The 23,845-nt window shown below is 39.9% G+C and overlaps 1 protein-coding gene across 2 annotated transcripts; it reads left to right on the top strand.

Annotated features, from left to right (window-relative positions):
• Positions 1–7,561: 7,561 nt before the first annotated feature.
• LOC138032270 (putative RNA polymerase II subunit B1 CTD phosphatase RPAP2) lies at positions 7,562–23,353 on the top strand. Of its 2 annotated transcripts, none has more exons than XM_068879918.1 (13): positions 7,562–7,632; positions 7,705–7,765; positions 10,807–10,924; positions 11,704–11,802; positions 12,340–12,405; positions 12,700–12,788; positions 13,345–13,389; positions 16,521–16,918; positions 19,193–19,335; positions 19,435–19,520; positions 19,856–19,936; positions 21,238–21,306; positions 22,517–23,353. In XM_068879918.1, exons 1-13 carry the CDS (start codon positions 7,566–7,568, stop codon positions 22,770–22,772), a joined length of 1,578 nt encoding a protein of 525 aa, XP_068736019.1. In that variant the 5' UTR covers positions 7,562–7,565; the 3' UTR covers positions 22,773–23,353. The 2 variants fall into 2 exon arrangements, with proteins under 2 accessions (XP_068736019.1, XP_068736011.1); XM_068879910.1 differs by having other exon boundaries at positions 19,187–19,335.
• The last annotated feature ends 492 nt before the right edge of the window (positions 23,354–23,845 follow it).

Here is a 23,845-nt window from a genome sequence, read left to right as displayed (position 1 = left end):
ATGTACAGATTTATATGATTCATTGTAATAATTTTTAGAGTTAGGATCGTTTATTTATTGATATAGTTAGAATGTTAGTTATTAATTGATCATGTATATATACATATACAATTTTTATTTATTTATTTATTTCACTTTTCTCGGCATATCAGCATGTATTTTCTAGGGGCCTAATTAGCCTCATCAACCCAAGTTGAAATAAAGTTCCTTACTTACTTAATGAAATACAGCTTCCAGTCATTTACATGTATCTATCATTGGAAACTTACCATCATATCGAGTAGTCACCCATTTGTAGGATTTTGAATAGCATCGAAGTTTGTAGTCGCTAGTCTTGTTTAGCTCCTCTTCGTAAAAGAGCGGGCATTCATATTTGCCGCAGAATTTCGGGGATTTATTTGACGACTCAGAAGCTTCAAGTTGCTTTGGCTTTGGAATGAGTTCCTGCAGAAACTTGGATGGATTGAAATTGCCGGCAAAAACCTGACCAATCTTTTGAACAGCTGAACCAAGGTCAAATTTCCTTATGGGCACTTTTTTAGAGAAAAGATCCAAAAGCCCAGCGTCCACAGTCACCAGGCAGAGCACAAGAAATACAGGGACTAACCTCATCTATGAAATAAAGAAAGAAACAAATTGTTAAGTATTTGTTCTGCAAAATTGTAATAATACGATCTGGCACAACAAATCTTCTATTGCGTTTGTGGGTGTGGGTGACTGTCAAGTTTACATACATAAGCTGTGGTCACACTGCGCTCTTTTGCCCTGGGTAAATTTGACTTGTTGACAGTTTTACCTAGGGAAACTTAAATTTAGAAGAGTGACCGATACTTCCCCAGGTAAATTATCCAGGGAAAATGTTTTCCATCGAAGCTTGAATTCATCAAGAGAACAATAGAATTTCTCTTGACAGTTACCCTACATGTTTTGAAGGGGTAAACTTGAAATCCCAAGGTATTTAGCCAATAGATGCTCGTCGGCAAACGCGCTGATGAAAGATTTGATTTCATCGCGTCACGTTGTACTTGAAACGAAATGCAAGTCTTTTGTCGCGTGCGTGTGCGTGTGTCAAAGGAAGAAGATGGAGTGGTTTAGATCGAACGTTTAAGTATAAATCATTTGCAATCAGTACGCGTTTCATTTGAAAAATGAATCGTCGAAGAAAAATGGATAAGCGAAAGAAAACTGCCGAACGAGAAACTCTGATTGAATTGCTGCAGGGTTAACAAGAATGATGATGAAAGCAGAGGATCGAGATCGCTTGGCAATGCAGGAACATGAAGTTTGAAATGGAAGCCGAAAAGAGGCACCAAGATTTCACTCTCGCTGCTTTAAAGGAGCTCGAAATTTTAACAAGAAAGACTGAAATTTAATCCCCTCAATCCCTTGTAAATACCTGGATGTGATTTGCTTCACTGTGGCCTTTTCATTTGGGGAAAATGAAACCCTAGATAAATTTACCTCGGGTATACTCAGGTAAATTTTCCTTAGGTAAATCGATTTTCTAGCGGGCAAAAGTGGGTAGTGTGACCTCAACTATAGTTTCCGTTATATCTCGGCTATCAACGATTAATTCCCGCACAGCTCAGCTTCCTGCCTTTGGTCGGCACCCCGTCCAAAGCGAGTGCAAAGGCTTTGCCCCTGGCTTAGAGTTGGAAAATAGAGAGAATATCCGAATCATAGCCGTCGGGGACACCCAGGAGCTTCCCCCAAAACGTATTCAGGTTCAAATTTAATCCTCTCTGCCATCATCCCCTTTATACGAAGCGTTTGTGTATGAAAATAGTTTTTTTGCAATTGAAATGACTGCAGATGTTCTTACTACAGATAAGAATTTGAACCTTTATATTGTTATTCTACATCAATTGAAACTTACTTGCACGCAACAAAAAGGGGATTTGCTTTTTTGATTACGTAATGCAGTTTAGGGTATTTCAATGGGCAAGTCGTTGATAGTAACACCTATTAGCAGATGACATTTCTGACTTTCTTGATCGCTCGCGAAGAACATTTGCCATAAGATTTAGTTCTCGCAAGGCTTGTTATTGGTAATGATGCACAGGAAGAAAAATCCGGATCGACCACACCTAATGTACATTCTCTCAGAAAGTACGGCAAATCTACTTAACTCACGTTTTACCTTCCAGTCAACGAAAATCTCTTACACTGATCGATAAAATAGCCTTATTTCTATTTTTGTTTAATGCGATCCTCATGTAACAAGAATGAAATTAACGTGGCGCAACTTCTGGTCAAAAGGACGTGTTACGTAATAAAATTCTACTTAATTTGGTCAATTCTTCAAGAAAAGTTTAATCGATTGTAAGAAATGACAATTTGGAATTTTTGTGATAAGAAACCTTCAGTCTTTCTTTACCAGAAATAACCCACGCTTTAAAAGAAAAAAAACTGATTATCCTTAAGTAAAAGTGCTAAATTGGACAATTGTGAATAACGAGAATTGGAAAATACCCAAGACTTTAAAAATACTGTAGAACTGATCAAAGTTATTTTCCATAGGGTTCTAAAGTAAAGGAAAGTTCGACAAATAGACTGATTTTAAGATTGGGAGCACTGTAGTTATCGATTTCTCTGCACCGTATGTCAACGGATTGGATTTTTGGTAAAAACCTATTGTATTTACAAAAGCAACTCAGTCCTTTATCAGTTATTTGATAATGACTTCCTAAGTTTGTTTTCTGCATTTTAAATTAATATTTAGCAAGAGGTAGGTAACTCACCTTGACGCAGTTGTTATGGATGGAATCGTTACACGAGTCTTTATATTCAGCAGGCACTGCAAACGATTGTAGACGAAAAACACCGGCCTTTATAATGCATCTCCACGTGATCATGTATGCGGACGTTGATCAGGGAGCGATGACTTTGCTGTTTTGGCCTCGTTTCAAATGACACATTCACGTGCAGGAAACAATGATCCATTATATCCTAGTGAGGCTTGATGCACGCACGTGCGTAACAAGGCCAAAACAACGTTATAGCATGCACAGCTGGCGGTTATGTCGTTGCGCGCGGAACGGGCGAAGCCGAGAGAAGGGTAGGGCGGGGGACGGGGGGTTCTTCGTCTCCCCCGCCCCAGCCTTCTCACGCCGCTCGAAATCTTTCGGGACCACAGGTGATAACCAGCTACGCAGGCTACAAACCTCACTACCGGGAAAAGTTCCTGGGTCACCACTTTCTGGCGCCGTCAAAAATACAATTTGCCAAACATTTAACCTGAGTATCAGGCTTTTCTTTTCTTTTTCTTGTTTTTTCTTGGCAGATCGGGAAGAAGCGAATTCCTCCCTACCCCTACCCTGTTGCTAAGAAAGGCCTGACACTCAGGTTACCAAACATTCTGTTCTAGGGTGTATTAATTTTACAGCAGATCCATGTCAAAACACCAACTTTTCGCTTTCCCTTGAGGGTTTTATCTCGGAGTATTCCTTCTTTCCACCGTTCCTCTCTGACCTCGATTCACTGCGGCGCCTTATACCCCCCCCCCCCCCCCCCCCTCGCTAAAACTTGCGCCTTTTTAAACAAATACGTTTCATTCGAACCCGGCATTGAAGTTCTTTAACCTGACCACTGGTATCCATTTCTAAAAAAAAAGTCTGACAAGTGACCTGTAAGGAAATCATATGTGACAAAACTTTCAATTTTAGGGGATGGAAATATATTACATAATTTAAAATAGCGAACGCATAAGTGTGTTTTGACACGTGCAACGACGGCGTCAATAGGACACTTTCACGTTTTCAGTCTCGGGTAACCATCCCAAAGTCAGACCCGGTGTCTTTGTGGCTCACAGTGAGAACGTAGTGCACTGAACTCATTCCTATTCCAAACCACTGAGCAATAAGCGCGCAATAAGCAATAACCCTTTTGCTCGATTTTTGTGCATTTTCTCGAGTAACTACTGGTGACACAAGCAACTTTTTCATTCAAAAGACAACGCAGCAAACTGTTGACGTTTCAGTTATATGTCTATCATCAGGAGCTTTTCATCAGATCTCGTAAAGAACAAACAATCCGGAAACAATCCTTTGAAACAGTATGGGTTTAACATCTTTAATTAAACCTCGACAAATTATTGTATTTTTGCCAAAATCGGTTTACGGCTACCGTCACGGTATATTATGTAACCACCTTCCAAACATATTGCCTATGATTTCAGTCGCCCATCGTTGCAACTTTGTAACATTTTATCAAGAAATTTTAAGCCTAGTCTTTGTTCTAAGAAAATCAAAACTGAATAGGTTTCTCAGAGCAATTTTCTGCTGTTCTGATGTGTTTGTGGAAATAGATGGGTTATCCCTGCATGTGTCAAGTGTACATCCCCGAGTTCAGATCAAAACTACAGAGTCGAAAAGGATTCCAATAGGGCTGGCGAATGGTAAAATCCGAGACTCGCCGAGACGCCGAGATCCTACTGAGTTAAAAATCCGAGCCCGAGATTCCTTGGTGAAAAGTTTCGAGATTCAAAAAGGGTAAAAACAAACCATGCAAAAACGAGATTTCGAGACTTACCAAAAACGCTTTCGAGATTTCGAGATCCCGCTGAAATTTTCCGAGAGCCACGTTTTTCGCAGTTCCAATACATTGTCATTTTTATGATTGCAACAGCTCTCGTTCTGTTTATTAGCCCATTCAATATACACACGGTTTATAGTATTACCGCCTTCCAAATACATTAGTTCCATATCTCAATCGGTCATCATTGTAAATTTGTAACATTTTATAAAGGAAAAAACTTATAGTGTCTCTTCTAAGAAAATCATCAAAACTAAATGGACGGTAATTTTCTGCTGCTTTTTGTTTGCTAGGCTAGATGGCGGCTTTTAGCTGCGTGTGTCACGTATGATCCATCAATGGTGGTATTCCTTCAGATCAAACCTAGAGAAAGTTGAGAGGGATTCCATAAGATTGTTATGTAGCTCGGAGGGGTGTTAAAATGCCGGTATGCAACCGTCGTTAGGTTGTTTAATGAGGGCAAGAGCCCATACGAGCTGAACCCTCAAATATAATTTGATTTGGGTTGGCTTGGTTGGGTTGCAGTTTTAAAGAAGCCAGCCTGAAAAAGAAGCCAGATTACCGTGCATTTCAACGGCTCTACTGAAAGGTGGTGACTTGCGGTGGGCAAGCTATCAATTAGCTACCTCAGTGGTGAGCTGGCTGATTCAGTACTTGTTCGTATTCTAAAGAGGTGAAAGTTTGATGGAAAATGCATATCATGTTCTCATTTTCAGTTAAAGGCGATTTTCTCAGCGAAACTTCATCGCAGAATATGCGAAGCAAAAAAGCCTGAAAAAATTCGAGGTTTTCCACGGAACTGATCGAGCCAATGAAATTGCTGTCGCGCTGCACACTGCAATATATATCCGAAGGGCTGGAACTGCTTACTGAGACTAATATATCTTCCATCGCACTTTCAAATATCCTACTGACATTTTTCCCGAACTCGCAATCAATGAGCTCCCAGATCAGTGTGCATTTGCACCATTTGCAATTCTTAACACAGCGATGATCGGTTCTCTTTACACTGCGAAAACAGTCTTCTTTTGCTAAGAATAGACAGGAACTGCGTTAAACTGAAAAGAGACTCTGCTCTCAGGGTACATTACCTGCGTTAGGAATTCGATCATGATGACTGCAGTTCCGAATATATGGAGTCATACATATTTGTAGACGAAAAGGAAATGTGCAAACATCAAGTTTCTTCATGAGTGTTAAGACGACCATGTGAAATTGTTTTTCAATAAGCTCTATTAGCATAGTGTGACAAATCGAGTCTAGGTGAAAATTGTTTTTTTCAACAAAGCAGGTCGCCAGCTTTGCAAGTTGCATGTCGAGTTAAATTCCAGACGATTAAGTTTATCGTGATATTTTTCCGTTGTAAGCTAAGATTAGATGATTTTCTTTGGAATTTTGGATTTCTCACGTAAGCTTATATAATCGTAACCTGCGAACGCAGACGTCTTTCTAGCGGTTGCCTCTCTCCCAATTTCTCTCCCCTCCAAACGATTTCTGTGACGTGAGACCTTTTGTTTGGTTCTTGACCAATCAAATTTTACGATAGAATGCAAGCTCGAGTTACTCTTGCGCGACCTCGCGCAATTGCGTGTCTGAAATACAGGCAAGATTCTCAGTTGTGTCGCGTGACATAAACAACCATGAACGGAAACTCCCAAGAAGATTTCTCACGACTGTGAATACTGCATTCTTTGTAGAGGGACGTTCTTGGTGGCTAAGGAGAAGATACGTGTGTTTGGTAAAAGCAATGTTGACGTATGTTCTTTGGTATATCGTGCCACAAACGTTACGTCGACTGTGAAAAGCTGGCCATTTGTCGCATGCATTGCTGCAATCGTATTGAGCGATTCGATCGGCGGTAATGTTTCCCCTCTTGTAAAAAGGATGGCGAAAGGCCAACTGCAACACACCGGAGGCAAAACAAGTCAACCTCGTTCCAAGGGCTTTTCACCGCCGAGAGCCCTGGGACGGGCGGTGGTGAGAAGCCCTAGGAACGAGGTTGAAAAAAATTCTGGACTTCGGAAATCACCGTGCGGACGCTACTAATTTGCACAGCTGAAATCAGCAATAATATAGTTGAGAGTCCTGGAAATGGTCCATGTCCAATCCAGTTTGCTCCCAGTTTGCTGCCATCGTTCCTACGCAGATTCCATTTCAAGTATTTATTCTATCAAGCCGCCAAAACTTAGTTCAAAGATCTTTTCCTGGTTTTACCCAAGATTTACGGGGAAGAGAAACGACCGCCAGAAATACGTTTGCGTTCGCAGGCTAATTTAATCGTTCTTGTTATCTCTCAGATAGTACGCACGCTGTGATTGGCTAAATTAGCGGTCCGTATTCCATAGTACGGCTACCCTGGTCCCAGAGGTTTTTCTTGAGCGGCGAAGAAACTCTGGTTACCTTGGAATTGAATCTCCCTTTCATGCACACGCTAGGATCAGGATCTGACCCTTAGGCTCGGATTGGTTGATATTTTTGCAAACACGCAAATCAATATGATTGGTTCGTTTGACTGGTAATACCTAGGGGACGCGAGATTGCTTAGTTGCCATTGGACCCTTGGTGTGTGCATGAAAGTGAGATTCAAGTCAAAGGTAACCAGAGGTTTTTCTCTTCTCGCCCCTTCGCAGCTCTCTCGCGGCTCAAAAAAATCTCTGGGACCAGGGTACAGTAAGGCTCGCTTAATTTGAAATTTCGATAAAACATTCTCTAGAAAGTTTTTCTTGTCTTTCTGTTGCATAAACATGTAACGCTATGTAAAACATAGCAACTATTTAAAAAGCCAAGAATTTTATCGTTTTTCAGATCTTTATGGCGGTTGAACCTTCCGCTTGACTTCAACTAGTTTCCTTTCCCCGCGACTGATTACCATATAAGTAAGAGGAAAAACGCGGGCCCGTAATTTACAGTACGGTGCTCAGTGCAGTACCGTTAGAAAGAGGTATTTAATTGAGCCTGTGCTCAAAATGCCGTCTTTTCAGCGGCTTTGGTATGTACTGTACGTAAGACCATTCACGTATAACTTTCACAACATGGCGGACGAATTGTTAGATGGCAAAACCAAACCGAACAAACAGCCGAAACATTCGAGAAAGAAGCGTAGGATTACATTCTTGTTAAATTGAATAATCGAAAAACATTTTCTATAATTTCCTGAAATCTTTTTTTCAGAGACTTCAGCACGTCGAGGAAAAACAGCTGTTACCAAGGAAAACGCAGATGAACAACAAAGGTTAAGATTATATATATTGAAGTCTTGTGGCGTTTTCTCGGGATTACTGTATCAATCATTCTTTTTTCTCAGTTTAGTGCACCTTTTAGGAGAAACTAAAGAATACGGGGCCATGTTAAAAACAGGAGAATAATAGAATCGCATTCACGCTAGGGTAACCAGTAAGGTACTAGTCTGCGTAGCGCGCAGGCGGTTTCAGTCGGTTTAGACTCTTCTTTCCGGCGGGGAATGACTTTCAAGTGATCGTTTGAATGTAATAGCGACGCGAAAACCTGTTTAAAAAAGCAAGCGAAGGGGGAGGGTGCGAGGAGAAGGTCCAGCGAGAAACTGCCTGCAATCAAACCGACAAGATTTTCGATACTCCCGTTCGTAGGCAAAAGGGCAAAACATCGTTCCTGATTGGCTGATTAATTGTCGAAGAAAATTGGCTTGTCAGTCAAAATGTACTGTTCCCTTTCGTAAAAGTGTAAAGACAATGCAAAACAGAGTGAAAAGAGTGGACCATCTGGTTTCAAACAAATCTGGAAACTTCCTTGCGGGATCAGGGAGCTTGGACGGATTTTCTTGTGTCCTTAAAAAAAGAGCAGAAAGACATTGTAAAGCAGCCAAAGCTGCGGCTACACAAGCGATTTTTGTCTCGCGCCGGTGATGCGATTTTTTTCAGATTTTGTAGCGTCTCCTGCGCGCCAGGGTGGCTACACTTGTGACAAATTTTGGCAAATTGAAGGCCACGCAAATTGCATACTTCAAGAGACCTGGGCACTATAAACAGACATTGCTCCTTTAATTTCATTGGCTAAATACTCTTTAGTCGCGTCGCAAGGGCGGGCAAAATGTTGCAGGGTGGCTACACGAGCAACTACATGTATCTCTGTGATGTCGCGAAAGTTTCAACTCTGGGAACTTTTTTCTTGCGATTTTTTCACCTGTCACATTGCCAGTTCAAGGGTGGCTACACTTGTGATTTTCATCTCGCGCTGGCGACGCTACAAAGTTTGAAAAAATCGCATCACCAGCGTGAGCAAAAAATTGCTCGTGTAGCTGTGGCTTAATAAATAGAGGTGATATTTTGGCAGTTCTTCCCATGGGATTGGGAAAAGGCTTCATATTTCTAGTTTTCGCATTGGCAGAAGATGCCCTGGACATTGAAGGCACTGGTCAAGGTGCTGACAGGACATTCTAACTTCTGCTATTGTGTGGAGGCAGTGCGGCCCAGTGGTTGGGGCGCTTGCCTTGGGATTCGGAGATCTCGCATTCAAGACCCTTTCTGACCACTACTTGAATTGATTCTGGTAGTTTCTGGTTCAACTTCTCGGCTGCACTCATAGATAGCCAAGCGGTTTGCCTCCGGCCAGTTAGGATTCTTAACAGTTGTTGTAGTTGTTCTGTTCTGTCTTTTCGTTGATTGTGTTTCATTGCCCTGAAAAGCCCTAATGAGGAGTGGTCAACATGTATGATTTGTATTGTATTGCTCAAGTTGAAATCTCAGTTTAATCTTGTAAATTTTTCCCTACCAAATTAATTATACTGGCAGTATTGGCCCACTTGGTTAAGGCACTTGCCTTTAGATCTGGAGATCCTGGGTTCAAGACCTGCTCTGACCATTTGTTGAAAGTTGTTCCCAGTAGTCCCAGGTTCAACTTCCCAGCTGCACTTGTAAATAGTCAACTGGTTTGCCTCCGGCCAGTTGGGATTCTTAACAGTTGTTGTCATTGTTGTGGTGTTTCGTTGTTTTGTTAACTGCGTTTGATGGCCCTGAAAAGCCCCTATGGGAAATGGTCAATTAAGTATGTATTGTATTGTATTGTAATTGTATTCCCGCCAATGTTTACACAAGGCACGCTATGATTGGTTGGTAGTTGACATCAAACCGGTCCTTGTCACGCATGATTGAAATGGAAGTTTTTGAAAATCCTTTGGGGTTGATTGCAGCCAGTTCCTTGCTCCTTCTCCTCGCTGCACTCCCCCTTCACTTGCTCTTTCAACTTATTTTCACTTGAAAGACAACCCCAGTGTTCGCTGCTAGCAGAGGTCTCTTTCCTTTGTGCGCTCACTGGGCTGATGAGTATGGGAAATGAGAACTCTGCCATGGGTTAAAACTCACTGTGTTGAGCATCCCTGGTGATTACTTAGTGACCAAATCCTTAGGTGATACTTCATGTTGTGTGGGCTCACAATAAAGGAGTGCATGGGACACAGCAGGCTCAATTCACAGTCAGCAATCATATCATGGGCCACGCGGTTTGAAGAGTGGTGTCCATGGTTGTGGACAGTGTTTAGATCAAAGTGAGTTTCAACCCATGGCAGAGGTCTCCTTTCTGGTACTCATCAGCCCAGTGAATGCAAAAGAAAAGAGATCTCTGCTAGCAGGGAAACCCCAGTGGAAAGAGGCTTCTAAAATTTAACAAACCACCTGCTACGTTGGCTAGTAAGCTACTGGTTTAACGCAATTGCTTGGTACATGTAGATGGCCTCAGTCAAAGGAAAAACAACTAATAAATTTCTGTGGCTTGGCTGCTTCTAATTATTTCTCGCCTAGTTAGTATGAAAAGGAAAACAACATGACTGCTACACACACATGTACATGGATAACAACCTTACAGTCCTGTTACAGGTTTTATTGAAAGAGCAGACCTAAACTAGATTTCAACCCAATTGACCATGTGATTTCGCTGCACATGTGTTTTACCATCTAAGCTACAAATCAAGTCATCTGGTCGGTTTGGGGCTTGATCACATTCAAACCTGGACTTTTTTCGGCTTCTTTTGCGATGGTATTTAAGTTCCTTGTTTCACTGCTTTGATCTCTTCAATACCAATCATCTCAACTCTACCACCCCAATATAATTTATTTTCATGTTATTTATGATATAACATGAACTCGCACTTAACCAAGTTCCCAGATGGCTTGTTAGCTCAGATGGCAAAAGCACTATACAGTGCAATTGCAATTGGTGGTGGGCTTTGTCCTTTCAAGCATAGTGAGGGGATTTTAAAATTATTTTCAATAACATATTGCTAGATTTTTTCTACTCCTGCAGATTGAAAGATCTGGAAGTCTCAATTCGCTCACAGGTTGCAGCAGAAGAGAGAGCTCATAAAATTGTAGAAAAACTTGTTCTGGAGGATGACATCTCAACAGACTTTCTTATGCACGCAGTGAGTAAAATTAATGTGGAACCTGATTTGCCTGATTATAAGGTCAGATTTTCTTTTCATGCTAAAATGCAAATTATGTTTTTTCAACATAATTTCTTTAGACTTTTACAAGGGGACATTTCAGTATGCAAGAATGTTTCCATGACAGTGTTCCTTGGTTTGGCTAGCCCAATAATGTAAAAATTTGCACAGTGTTGATGTGGACATTTTTAATCTTTATAAGTTAATAACCTTAAATTTCAATAAGTAATACTAGTGAACAAAGCAGAGTTATTGTTGTATTGGGGAGATGAAAAATCAAATGAAATTGAACTAATCTTTTTATTCATCTTGTCAAATCAAAACATTGGTTTTTGATGCGTTGAGAAAACCAGTCCCTGGAGAAAATCTCTTGGTAAGGAGTAGATTACATGTAAGTGGAACCACGAAAGTTGGCCAACATAATTGTGATGCTGATCCTTAAAACCAGGCCAAGGACAATTAATATTGGTAGATGGCAACTATTCTTGCAATAATTCATTATGTCAACCCAGTGCTTCCTGCCTTGGATATTAAATGTCCATTCTGGATTCAGTGTGCTGCAATTTGCATCCTTATGAGCCCATAATTATGAGCCTTTGAAAACTAGATCTCCATTTGTGTGCTAAATTTGAATAGCTGGACAGTCAAAAGTGCTCAAAATTGAATTATCTAATTAGAGTCTTATTTAGCATATCAGAGGCATTTTGGAGATGGAGGGTGTGATTTCCAAAGCTATGATAACTATGATTTTCTTTCAGGGAAATCTCATTACCACAAGTCACTATGCAGATGTGGTTGAGGAAAGAATGATTGCAAAGAAATGTGGATATGCAATTTGCAACAACCAACTGAGCAAGGTACATGAAGATAGATAGATAGATAGATAGATAGATAGATAGATAGATAGATATAGATAGATAGATAGATAGATAGATAGATAGATAGATAGATAGATAGATAGATAGATAGATAGATAGATAGATAGATAGATAGATAGATAGATAGGTAGGTAGATAGATAGATAGATAGATAGATAAATCGTTTATTATAAAAACACATTGAAGTCCGAAGACTGATTTACGTATATAATTACAGAATGAGAAAAAATATATTATTTAGAAAAATTTAAAGCCTTAAAAAATGTAATCTAAAATATCTAAAATGGCTGACTTACATAATTACTTACATAACAATAAAAGAGTTTCTGAACCGATCGGTCTTACATACAGGAAAAGAAAACATCCAGAAATAAGCCTGTACCAGAGCAATCTGAATTACGAGTCAGGATAATTATTATTCCTTGTGCATAAGTTGGTGATGATGATTATCTTTTCGAGTTTTTTTTTTTTAATCTGTTGTACGTGCCATTTTTTGTGCATTTTTTGTTTCAATAGGTACCACTTCAAAGGTATAAAATCTCCCTGAGAACAAATAAAGTGTACGACATAACAGAGAGGAAGGTCAGTTATACCTTTTCCCCTTAACTGATGAATTTTTCCCAGGATTTTCTCTCGTGAGAGCTCTTCATTTATTTTTACAAAATACCATATAAAATAAAAATTGCTATAGTTGCAAATGATTAAATTGTTGATGCTGCATTGTTTTTGAGGAAGTTGAAGTTAAACTAGTGATGCTTGATGAGTGGTGGATTCAGGGTCACTATATAGGATTGAAGGCCACAGCTGATACTTTTACCAAAAAGTGATTAATAAGTGTTCTTTTTGAGACACTGATGTATGAATTTTGTCTTTTAGTGCTTTTGTAGTAGCTTCTGTTTCAAGGCCTCCAAGTATTTTGAATCACAAGTTTCCGATTCTCCTGTGTGGACACGCATTGGAGAAAGGTGCTTGAACATTTAATGTACATGTATAAAAATCCGTGTGGTTAATGTCAGTAATCATGAATGGTAATGGTAATGATAATGATAATGATAATGATGATGATGATGATGATGATAATGATAATGATAATGATGATGATGATGAGGATGATGATAATAAAAACAATAAATTTTACGTTCAAAAGAAGCCTTCCTCAATGTTGTGAAGCTTAGAAGAGACGAAAAATATGGCCATTTATTTCTGCTGCAGCATAGATAAGAAGCAAACTGTGCAAATGCAATTTTTTTTTCTATAACGGCTTACATAAACGTAATCCATTGTACCGAAGGTTTTAAGCCTCACGTATGGATGCACCACGACTTTTTCGTGCATTCATTGTATGGGCTAGGAACCAGTATTGCGCAGGCGTAAATTTGGTCGGGTATCTTATGCGAACAAATCGCGAACCTGCTTTTTTTTTTCTTGAATGGCCCTTAAGTCACGACTCAAACCTCAAGAGCCATTTGTGAGGTTTCACATGCTTAAGACATTGAAGAGTGCCCTTTTCTTTCTTCTCAGTCTTAGGCCATTTTCTCTGTTGGAAAACGATGACAGCTCCTGTAGGTAAGAGCGTGGAATTATTTTATTTGCGTCCAAGGAATTAATTCATCTGTAGATTCAAGGTAATCGCTCTGCATATCGATAAAGGAACGTACCCATTACATCCGCCATAAATGTCTCCGCAGGAGACATCACCTTATTGATATATGGCATTACATAATCATATCGTTTGTGTTACCAGATAAATGTTCGAGTAAAAATAGAGCTGTAACCAGGATAAGACGTAATTTAAAAAATGGTGAAAAACCCAGAACGTTCTCTGGTTAAAAGATTAAAAACATAAGTTTTCGGCTATCCGTCTTCACTAAATTCTCAACCTCGGATAATGCAATTCTAGCTTTCTCATTGGTTCACTGGATCTCGGTTATCAGCCATTAGTATATACTAAAGCAGTGGATAGCGTTGAACGCGGGCGCTGATTGGCTCTTAATTATACCTGCGTTTGACCTTATATGGAAATGAGTGCGGCAAATGCCGCTCAGCATTAAATTTTTGGCGCCCGGAAATCACATCACTATCCGGTCGTTTCTTAAACTTTAATAAAATTTAGCAAAACCGTAGGTTGAGAATTTAATAAATCAATTATTCCATTCGGCCTTGTTGGATACGAGAGTGGTAACAGCCAACTCGACGCTAGGCGCCTCGTTGTCTATTTACCATCTCGTATCCAACGCGGGCTCATGAAATAATTGTTAAATAGCCTTTAACGAAGGCGATACATGTATATTGATAGCCGAAAGCCTATGCTTTTTTTTAACCAGAGCACGTTCTGGGTTTTTTACCTTTTTTTTAAAAAAAGATGAATTTTTGATTTGTCGGAACCAGGGTACTGATGACGTTTCATCACTCATTAAGATCCAACTGAAAGCAATAAATGCGTTTTCACACGAGCGGGGTTGTCACAGTGGTGATAGCACTTTCCTTCCCCTCGGTTGTGTCCCAGAAACGAAAGGAAGGAAACTTTATTTAAGTGTCAAGTCGGTCTAGCGCTGGAGCACTAATAGGGGACACTGTACGTAAATCAAGTCAAATGTTCGTTTTTGAGGAGAGGGGAAACCGGAGTACCCGGAGAAAAACCTCTCGGTGCAGCGTAGAGAACCAACAAACTCAGCCCACATATGACGCCGAGTCTGGGAATCGAACCCGGGCCACATTGGTGGGACCACTACGCTATCCCTGCACCCCACACGGCTTCATATGCCATTGTTGGTAGGACTGTTTTAACATAGGATCGGCAGTGGAGCGTGTGAGTGAGATTGTAAGAAACATGTCTTAGGGCTACTTATGTTCGAAATATAATAGACCAATTTCGATATATTAAAATTCGGTCCTAAACAAAAGGCATCATCTCAAGGCTGTGGGGAATAAACTCATACATATATTTATTCCCCAGAGCCTTGAGATGATGCCTTTTGTTTGGGACTGAATTTTGATATATCGAACGTGATCTATTTATTTGATGCGCGCCTATTTGAGATAACCTGCACAAGTTAAGTCTGAGCATTTGCAACCGATTTCCAACAATAAGGTGAATGTTTAATAGGGTCAGCGTTATGTTTTAGGTTGGGGTAAATGCAGTTGTTTATCTTTACTTGTGAAGCAGAGTTTAGGGGACATTTTATAAAGGTGTAATGTACAAGTGCTGGTGGACGAACAAAAGAAGCTAAAGAGAGATCTTTTGTTTGAGTCCACCAACGTGCCGGCGATGACGTCGCATGAAAACCATCTAATAAGGGTCAACCTAGACATAGCAATGTTTACTTCCGGATTCCTTCCGTTGTTTCCTTAAGCTCTCTGATAGGTGGTTTTTATGGGACGTCATTGCCGCCACGTTGGTGGACTCAAACAAAAGATCTCTCGTACTACATACCGTAATACTGTCCCATACTACCTTTCGGCATTGTCGCGAGCGTTCTTGGGCTTCTTTTGGACAACCTTTCTCAAAATAGCTGTATATTAGGTGCACACTCAATTTTGACATTCAACACAAAGAGTCTCACTAAGTTTAAGTATTTGATACCTATTTTGAATAAAGTTCATGGCGTTTAGACGCTGTCCTTCCACCGGGTTCGTGCAACCGTCTGTTGAGTTTTGTGGTTATCTTCTCTAATGTGATTTTTTTGAAATCCTGGTACTCCGGCTTCCCATATCCTTAAAAACTAACAGTTAACGTGGCTTACTACAGTTTTCCGAAGAAAATATCAAAGAATTTGAAATCTGTGAAATTAAAGCAACAGGATAATTCTTTTCTGAAGTATTAGCCACTGCAATTGATGTAAAATGTAATTGTACCTGACAAATAAATGCAAATCAGGGGAAAATGTTAAGTAAAGTGACCAAGCTCCTGGACGGTCGACTGGAAACTAGACATTTCAAAGGCCCTTTTTCTCAAAACCTAGCCGTACGACCAGGGTTAAAATTTTGGGAATTTGTAATGAAGACGAAACAGTCAACCTTTTTTAAAAAAAAGATCTAGCAGACAGTTTTTTCGGTTATTATCAAAATGGACGAAAATCGGCGTTTTTGTCATTTGCAAAAAACCTGTCTGACAGATTTAACTATTTATTTCTATACATGATTAGTTTTTCTCGCTATGGAAATCCTGAAATTTTAAGGTGGGGTCGTACGGCTAGAGGAAAAGGCCTTTGAAATGTCTGGTTTCCAGTCCCCCTCCAGGTGCTCGGTCACTTTATTTAGCATTTTCCCCTGATTTGCATTTATTTGTAAGGGAAAATTACATTTTACATCAATTGCAGTGACCATCACTTCAGAAGAGACATCCTGTTGCTTTAATTTCACAGATTTCAAAATATTGATCTTTTTCTTCAGAAAACTGTATAAGTCACCTTAGTTTGTTGTGCTTTTATTTGACTTATGTATGCCAATCGGTAATGCACCGGTACTCGGCTCTGTATGCTCATTTTTGTATGCATCTGTGTGGCAATTTTGCGTCTAATTCGAAAATGTAAGTTCAATTGTTTGATTTGAGAGAAAACACTCGACTGTAACAGAAAGCAATCGTCGTTCGGAAATGTTGGCTTGCGATCATCCAAAATTGGATTCTAAATGGTCCAGTTTGTTGGCCAAAAGCTGCAGCGAGCGTACATGTAGTTTTATGTATTGTTTTCTTTCAGCGCTAATTCGGAAGGTTTTTGCCCCTCATCAGCTGAGCATAACACTTGCAAAGATTTTTTAGATGACAGTGAAGAAAATTTCCCTCAAAATACAGCTCACGAATACAGAGATTTGGTCCACAACCCGAATTTACGGACAACCCATTCTGAATCGACAATACCAGAAAGATGCCGTCATGATCACAAAGACATTCCAACAGCTAGAGTTTCGTCGCTGGCGCTATCTTCTCCAACTGATAAAGGACAATTCCCTTCAAAAATAGAAAAAGTGATGCACAGTGAAGATATGAAAGTTCATTCGGTTAAAGAAGTATTTCAACAGTGGTGTACCCCGTTAACATTAGAGTTTCTTGGTGTTTCTGTGCAGTCAAAAGCGCAATGCAGCTTTCCTGACAATGGTATGTGTTTGTCCTCTAATATCAAGTCTCCCTAATATCAAGCCCCTGTGATCAAAGAAATCACTGCCTGGTTTTCCTTAGATTCCTAGGACACATTTTCCATTGCTAGCGCACATTTTTACATGTTGAGTTGTTTCGTATTATGTTATAGTAAATTCTGATTGTTTTGAAATTTCCTTGAAAAAGAAACCAGATTAGTTACGTTTGAGAAGAGTCTATAGGAATTGATATACGATTCTTATATAATTTATAGTGTTACAGAGCGTTTTCACTCACGTGACCAGCAGCCATATTGGATTACTGAAACGAAAGAAGGTATTTGCATAAAAATGGAGTTCAATTCCCGGACGAATAGTTTGGCAGACAATCATGGCAGCCATTTCTTTGTTTTGGAACACAACATGGCCGCCGTGACGTCATGTGAAACAACTCTATACTTAATTTATCAGTCGTTTTAACATTTATACTTGTAATTCTTACACGGTATGTCTGAAAACCAGCTTGCTGAGCCATTTACCGTTTTTTAAATAAAGTTGATTGATTGACTGAAAGTGTGTTTACTTAACACCTTACTGAATCCGCCTTATTATATATGCAAAACGCGAGTTTAAAAGTCTGAAAGCCCAACTCTCCCGTGCTGCATATTAATTCTGCGGCGTACACACGCATTGCATATTTAAACTAGTGAGCCTTTGACGTCATTTTCTCCTCGAACCAGCTCTCTCAAGAACATAAAGTTAGTAATGGCGGACCATCAAAGAGGAAACTTACAGTTAAAATAAACAAGTGTCTTTTTGAAATAAAGCCTTAAACATTTGGTCGCTTAGTGTTTAGTAAACATAGTTTTGAAATCCAAAGCAATATAAGAATTGACTTTTCGGTCACAGGGGCACTTTAAGAATGCAGTGCGTGTGTACGCAGCACGGGACTTTTGGGCTGTCAGACTTTTAAACTCGAGTTTTGCATATATAATAAGCTGCGTTTACACGCTGAAATTTTAAGCGAGTGAGTCAATGACGTAACTTTCCGGATCCTTAAGGCCCGTTCAAACGGTCATGATAGTTGATGATAGTTGATGATAGTTTCAACTATCACGCACGTTTGAACACGAACTATCATTCACTATCATCAACTATCATCAACTATCATGCAGTTTGGACATGTTCAAATTCGACATGATAGTTCATGATAGTTTTTTCCGTTTGACCGAGCGGATGATAGTGCATGATAGTTTTTCGGTCAGCGGGGGTAACCAAGGCGGGCTCAATGCAATATGGCTACCGCAAGTTTGCCATCGTCCTGTGAGGAACAACAAAACAATAATTTGGACGAATATTCGGACGACAGTGACGCTGAAAGCGAGAAAGTGAGAAAAGCTAAAAAAGCTAAAAAACCAGACAACGAGAAGTGGAGTAGTAGTTTGATATGCAACCTAATAGATGAGTACGAGGCACGGCCATGTTTGTGGAAGATTTTTTGCGATGACTACCACAATCGGGATGTAACTGGAAAAGCGAAGAAAGAACTGGCAATAGCTGCTCTTCTCGGCTGATACACAGCCATTTTCATCACGAAATTCAAATCCCCGCCATATTTGTTTACAATCGCGCGCGGTAGGAGACTAGGTACCAGTTAGCTACGCCAGCACATTGCGCGATTTCGTCAACTATCATGAACTATCATGGACCGTTTGATCGCAAACATGATAGTCAATGATAGTGAATGATAGTTGAAACTATCATCAACTATCATCAACTATCATGACCGTTTGAACAGGGCTTTAGATCTAACCCTCTGATGTCCAATCGATCAGTTTGGAACCTGAGTAATGGTCAAACCATGAATTCTAAAACTTACGCTCAAACAACCTTTGAATAAAAATCAAAGCTCAATCAAGTGTTAAGCAATCACACTTTCAAAATCTGAAGAAAAAAAGGAAGCGAATTTTTGATCACAGTAGCACTTTAACTTGCTGCTTAACCGACAACCTCGTTCTCAGACCCTGGGAACGAGGTTGCTTAACCGAATGCGATGATCTTCAACCCTCGTGTATTCCGGTTTTAAACAATGGCCTCAAACGGTTTTGCCTTTTGTCTCAGATTGGATGAATATGTGTCGCAGAATATTTATGCTAATCCCCTCACAGCATAGCAATACAAAATCGAAGTTATCGTGAAATTTCTTTTTCCTCTCAATTTTTAACCGCTCGTTTATTTTCATGCACTCTCAAGGGCTGACTTCTTTTTTCATCCATTTAACATATTCCAGATACAGATTCTTTCGCGGCAAGGGTTGCTCTTTTTCTGCAGCCCGCGACAACTGCTGAAGATGATTCAGATTCAGATTCGGAGAAAGAAACAAACCCGAGAATTTCCGAAGATAACATCGTCATCAAGGAGAGGAAACGGCTTACTGAGGTTCGTTTCATTGACTGTGTTAATGAAAGGCTGTTTTTCAATAAGATAACTATTATTAAATATTGTCGATTCTATTATGATGTCTTTATTTTATTGTAGAATTCAGTCTGTATTTTACCACCGATTGACTCAAAATCACAAAGCATCATCAGACGAAGAATCGTCTTGGAACACTTGTTTCGAACGTAAGTGTGATACTGAAATTAAAAGTGGCTATATGTATATCATATGACGCCAACTCAGTTAGGTAATCGTTTGTTCAACACATGCAGGGTGCTCACAGAATAACGTGAAGTAGCACTATAACGGCTTAAAACTAAAGCATAACATAAAAGAAATGTCACAGTCAAAGGACTCCGCACATGGATGGGCAAAAAATGACAAAACAGATTGTATTTCAGTTAATGTTGATAAAAGTTTTCCTTGGATAATGAGGGTTTAACCTACGAACTCAGAAATCGTCAGTAGCTCCATTTTAGCTAGAGTCCAGTTGCAGTGACTGTCTTGGATTCTTTCCCAGGTTTCCAGACTTGTTAAGTGAACTCAAGTTGACAGTGGGTGAAGTATCACGTGATGTTACCGAACTGGTTCACACATTCAGGTGAGTTGCCACTCGGCAAATTCTGCGCATTACGTGACTCTCTACTTTTTTATCTTCTGTAGAAAAGTTAGGGCTCATGGATTGGATTGACCACCTTCACTTCCAAGGAAAACAGCTATGAATGGAAGTGTGTCCCCAGTAGTGAGAACATTTCGTTTTCCTTCTTCTCGTGTTCCCGGTTCTTCACTCCTCTTTTTTCGAGTTCTCTTGTTTTTTCGTTTCTTCAACACCGACGTTCGAATTTGACTTGATTTTTGCCGGTGTTCTTGTAAGGCGCATTTGATCCTGTTTACATGTTTATTTTCGCTTCAAGAAAATTAAATGTTATTTTTTATTGATATTATCATAAAAGTTGGAATGAAGAACTCGCGTTGTCGGGAATACATTGCTGATTTCAAGCCGAAGGGGACTAGGTACGAGTCTGTAAATTATGGGATTAGCAACGATAGACCACTTTCGATATATTAGAATTCAGCTTGGCAGCGAGGCCTAGAGGACACAACCAAAGGATACTGAATGAACATGTTTATTCATTTCTTTTGTTTGTGTCCTCTAAACCTCACTATCAAGATGAATGTTAATATATCGAAAGTGGTCTATTGATCCGCATAATCAGGAAGAGCACACTGAGATTTGCAAAATTCCCAAGTTTGGTGTTAATCGGGCTAATTTTAACTGAGATACAGCCATTTAAATACGTCAAAATTTACAAAGAAAAGTTTGGTCATCCGTGTGCTGCGATGGTCATACATTTCTTTGTAAATTTTGACGTTTTTAAATGGCTGTATCTCGCATAATATTTGGTTTATTGTAAAGTTTGGTTTGCACTTTCTGACCATGTGGATCAATACTTGCTAATCCCATAATTTGAAGACTCGTACCTTGTCGCCCTCGGCTTGAAATCAGGCAATAATGGTAATAATGTTCTTCTATAGAGTGTTTTCACGTGATGTCACGGCGGCCATGTTGTTGTACATAAACAATAGAACGGCGGCCATGTTGATGTACGCAATGATCCTCCGGGAATTGAACTCTATTATCGTACAAACGTTTTCCTTTGTTTCGGTGGAAAAATAATGTTAAAGTTACTGATCACGTGAGTGAAAACACTCTTTAGTATCCTCTTCAAGAGATATTTTTAACAAAATCCACTGAAAAGTGTCCTTTCTTTGTTTTTGAGTGATGTCTTCTTTATATAATATTCTGAGGGTGTTAAATTCCAGAGGAGCTTAGCAAATCGGTCACTGTTCACTGCATGTATTTCCGCGTATTTCTCCAACTAATTAATTTGGTTCTTGCAGTCTTTGTAGTACAAACGTCACCCTGAAGCCGCAGCAGTGGAAAATTGTCGCATTGGCCGTGATTGTTATGTACGTACCATTCACATTCAGTATAGAGCGGTTTTCAATTGAGTGTCGAAAGTAATTAGCGAATTACTTTGGTTTATGATTACTTCACTCAGTGATTGGTTCAAAGTTCTCGCGCCATTTTTTCAAACAATCAGAAGTGAAACCAAAACCAATCGTGGCTCGCGCGTGCAAGTTTTTCCGCGCTTTGTGTCGGCTACTTGTAATTAGTTCGAGTTTTGATTGGTTTACTGGATTGTCTCCGACCTTTTTGATTGGCCAAAGTAATTACTTGGATGTTGGTTTTACGACACTCAATTGAAAACTGCTCTATCTGCGGCCGCTTAAACCTGATTAAATTTGCTGGGGAAAATCGATTGGCATGCGCCACATTTGGTAGAGAAGAAATCTCATGCATGCAAGAGGTCGTTATTTTTAACCCGAGCAGGATAAACACTAAAAGTGAGGAGAAAGTGCTGCCTTAGTAGTAACATCTGCGAGGGTGAGACTCTTGCCTCCTGTAGTTTCCACCAGTCCTATCGTAAAAGGACGAAAAACTCTATAGGCTTGACGGAAAGCATTTGTTTATAAACGTTGTTGGACTTTCAAAGGACCAATACGTGTAGTTTTTGTAAAGAGTTGCTGTTTGCAGGTGTCGGTGTGTAGCTTATCAGTGTTTTACAGCGAAGTATACACGTAAAGGAAATGCGTCTGCGCAGCCTTTGTTATCTCTCCGTTACATAGAAGGCGCGCCGCATCTGTAGCGCAGGCACTAGTTGTTGAAAAGACCGGATAAGTATATCCGGTGGATAAGTCACTATCCGTCAGTTTCAATCACTGGAAGTATTTCAGTATTTGCCCTCGTAACTGTGAATATGTACACTCTAAGCACATCCTAAAAGGTGTGTAGGAAAATCGTGGCTAACGTTTTACGTGAAGGACATTTTATACTCTGGATAGTGACTTCAGTATCCACTGAATAAAGAACAATTGAGCCCTGCCCACTTGTCTTTATGGTGTGTTTTCCACGCGATTTGATTTCCAAGAGAATAACAAGTACTGTTTTTGCGGTAAATTAGAGCTTCTTGTTTTCTTTCCTTTTTTTTTTTGTTCTGTTCAGTATGCGCCCTGAGGAAAAAGGAAAATTGAACTGGAAGATGCCTGGGTGATAGCTGAAATTGTGGCCCTGAAATCGTTTAGCAAGCGGTGATTGTCATTATTATTTTTTAATTAGATTGGGAGGAAAGAATGCGAAGCTTTTACAAGCAATGGAGTCGTATTCCAAAGAATTCGATGCTTTGCTTGGTCGTCTGGCCATCAGTAGGAAGGACATTGACAGAGTGCTGTCACCATTAACGTCTTACGAGCTTCAGAATTCAAAGGAAAGTGAGGACTTCGAAGGTGTCAACACACGCAAATCTTCAGCTAAGACGGACAAAGTAGCAGTAAAAGAACGAGAAGACTACGGTGATATGGAAGAACTAGATTGAAGGACAAGATCATATTGATTCAACCAAGATATCAAGAAAAAACAAATAGGCCGCTAATCGTCCGTTGTTTGTCCTCAAAAGCCGATATATTTTTTGTCACGTCAATTGCAATATTGGAGGACTGGTATTAGAAAATAAAATGGGAGCCACGTGCGCTTTTGAGGCGAAAAGCGATTCATTTATTTTCTTGTGTAATTTATTTGTTTCACTAAACCAATATGAAGCACTCATAATCCCAGGCGCACTCATCTCGTTTAGAAGAGTTAATAAATCTACATATTTGAAGGGCGGTTTACAGACGGAGGGAGAAGTTATCCTCGCGCTTTTTTAAACAATTTAAGCAATTGTCTCTTCAACCTCGTTCCCAGGGTCTCTCTTCTCTGCCTCCTTTCGACAAAGGAGGCAGAGAAGGGAGACATAATATTACAAAGGCGATCAAAGTAAATAAAAGAAATAGGAAAGTCTTTTTAGTTTTTATAAAGTGAAACCGCGTCGCGGTCTTTTGTGAAAACTGTAAGCCTTAACGCAATATAAGACAGTGCACCCAGTATCGTTCGAATGAAATAAAAAGTTGCAAAGAGGTGCGCACTTTTTTAATTACGTGACTCGCTAGCAGCCAACCTCGTTCCCAGGGTGTCTCTTCTCTGCCTCCATTGTCGTTGAGAAAAGACCCAGGTTCACGCTGGTCACGTGTCTGCCAGAATCTGGAAGGTTCACCAAATGTGTGTTAATGGATGGGCGGCAATGTAGGCCTTGTCGACATTGCAAAGAAGGGAATCAGCACGCAATTGATTTTGTGGCTAGATAACCATCGATAAAACGTTTGACGGCAGTACTTTATGTAACTCATATGGAATTCGACGTGAGAGACAAAACGTTATGGTCAAATCGATCGGACGCCACAGAAAATATCCTCGCGTTATTCAAGCTGTCAACCGTGTCAAGGTCCGGATCAACGAAGAGTGCTAAAAGTTTGCGACAATTTCAACTGATCATGACTAAAACACCACACGAGTACATACGGGTAACATACGAGTAACATACGAGTAACATACGGAACATACGGAACATAC

Source organism: Montipora capricornis, chromosome 2, assembly GCF_036669925.1.
Source record: "Montipora capricornis isolate CH-2021 chromosome 2, ASM3666992v2, whole genome shotgun sequence".
Classification (NCBI taxonomy): Eukaryota; Metazoa; Cnidaria; class Anthozoa; order Scleractinia; family Acroporidae; genus Montipora; species Montipora capricornis.
Note: the sequence above shows the minus strand (reverse complement) of the source record. Positions and strands in the feature narration are given on the sequence as shown.

Bases quoted from the DNA above. Each gene is read 5' to 3' on its own strand.
- LOC138032270 (XM_068879910.1), top strand. From the start codon at position 7,566: ATGGCGGACGAATTGTTAGATGGCAAAACCAAACCGAACAAACAGCCG. The intron at 12,406-12,699 runs GTCAGTTATACC...TTTGTCTTTTAG, and splicing joins ACGACATAACAGAGAGGAAG to TGCTTTTGTAGTAGCTTCTG. The intron at 19,336-19,434 runs GTTCGTTTCATT...ATTTTATTGTAG, and splicing joins AGAGGAAACGGCTTACTGAG to AATTCAGTCTGTATTTTACC.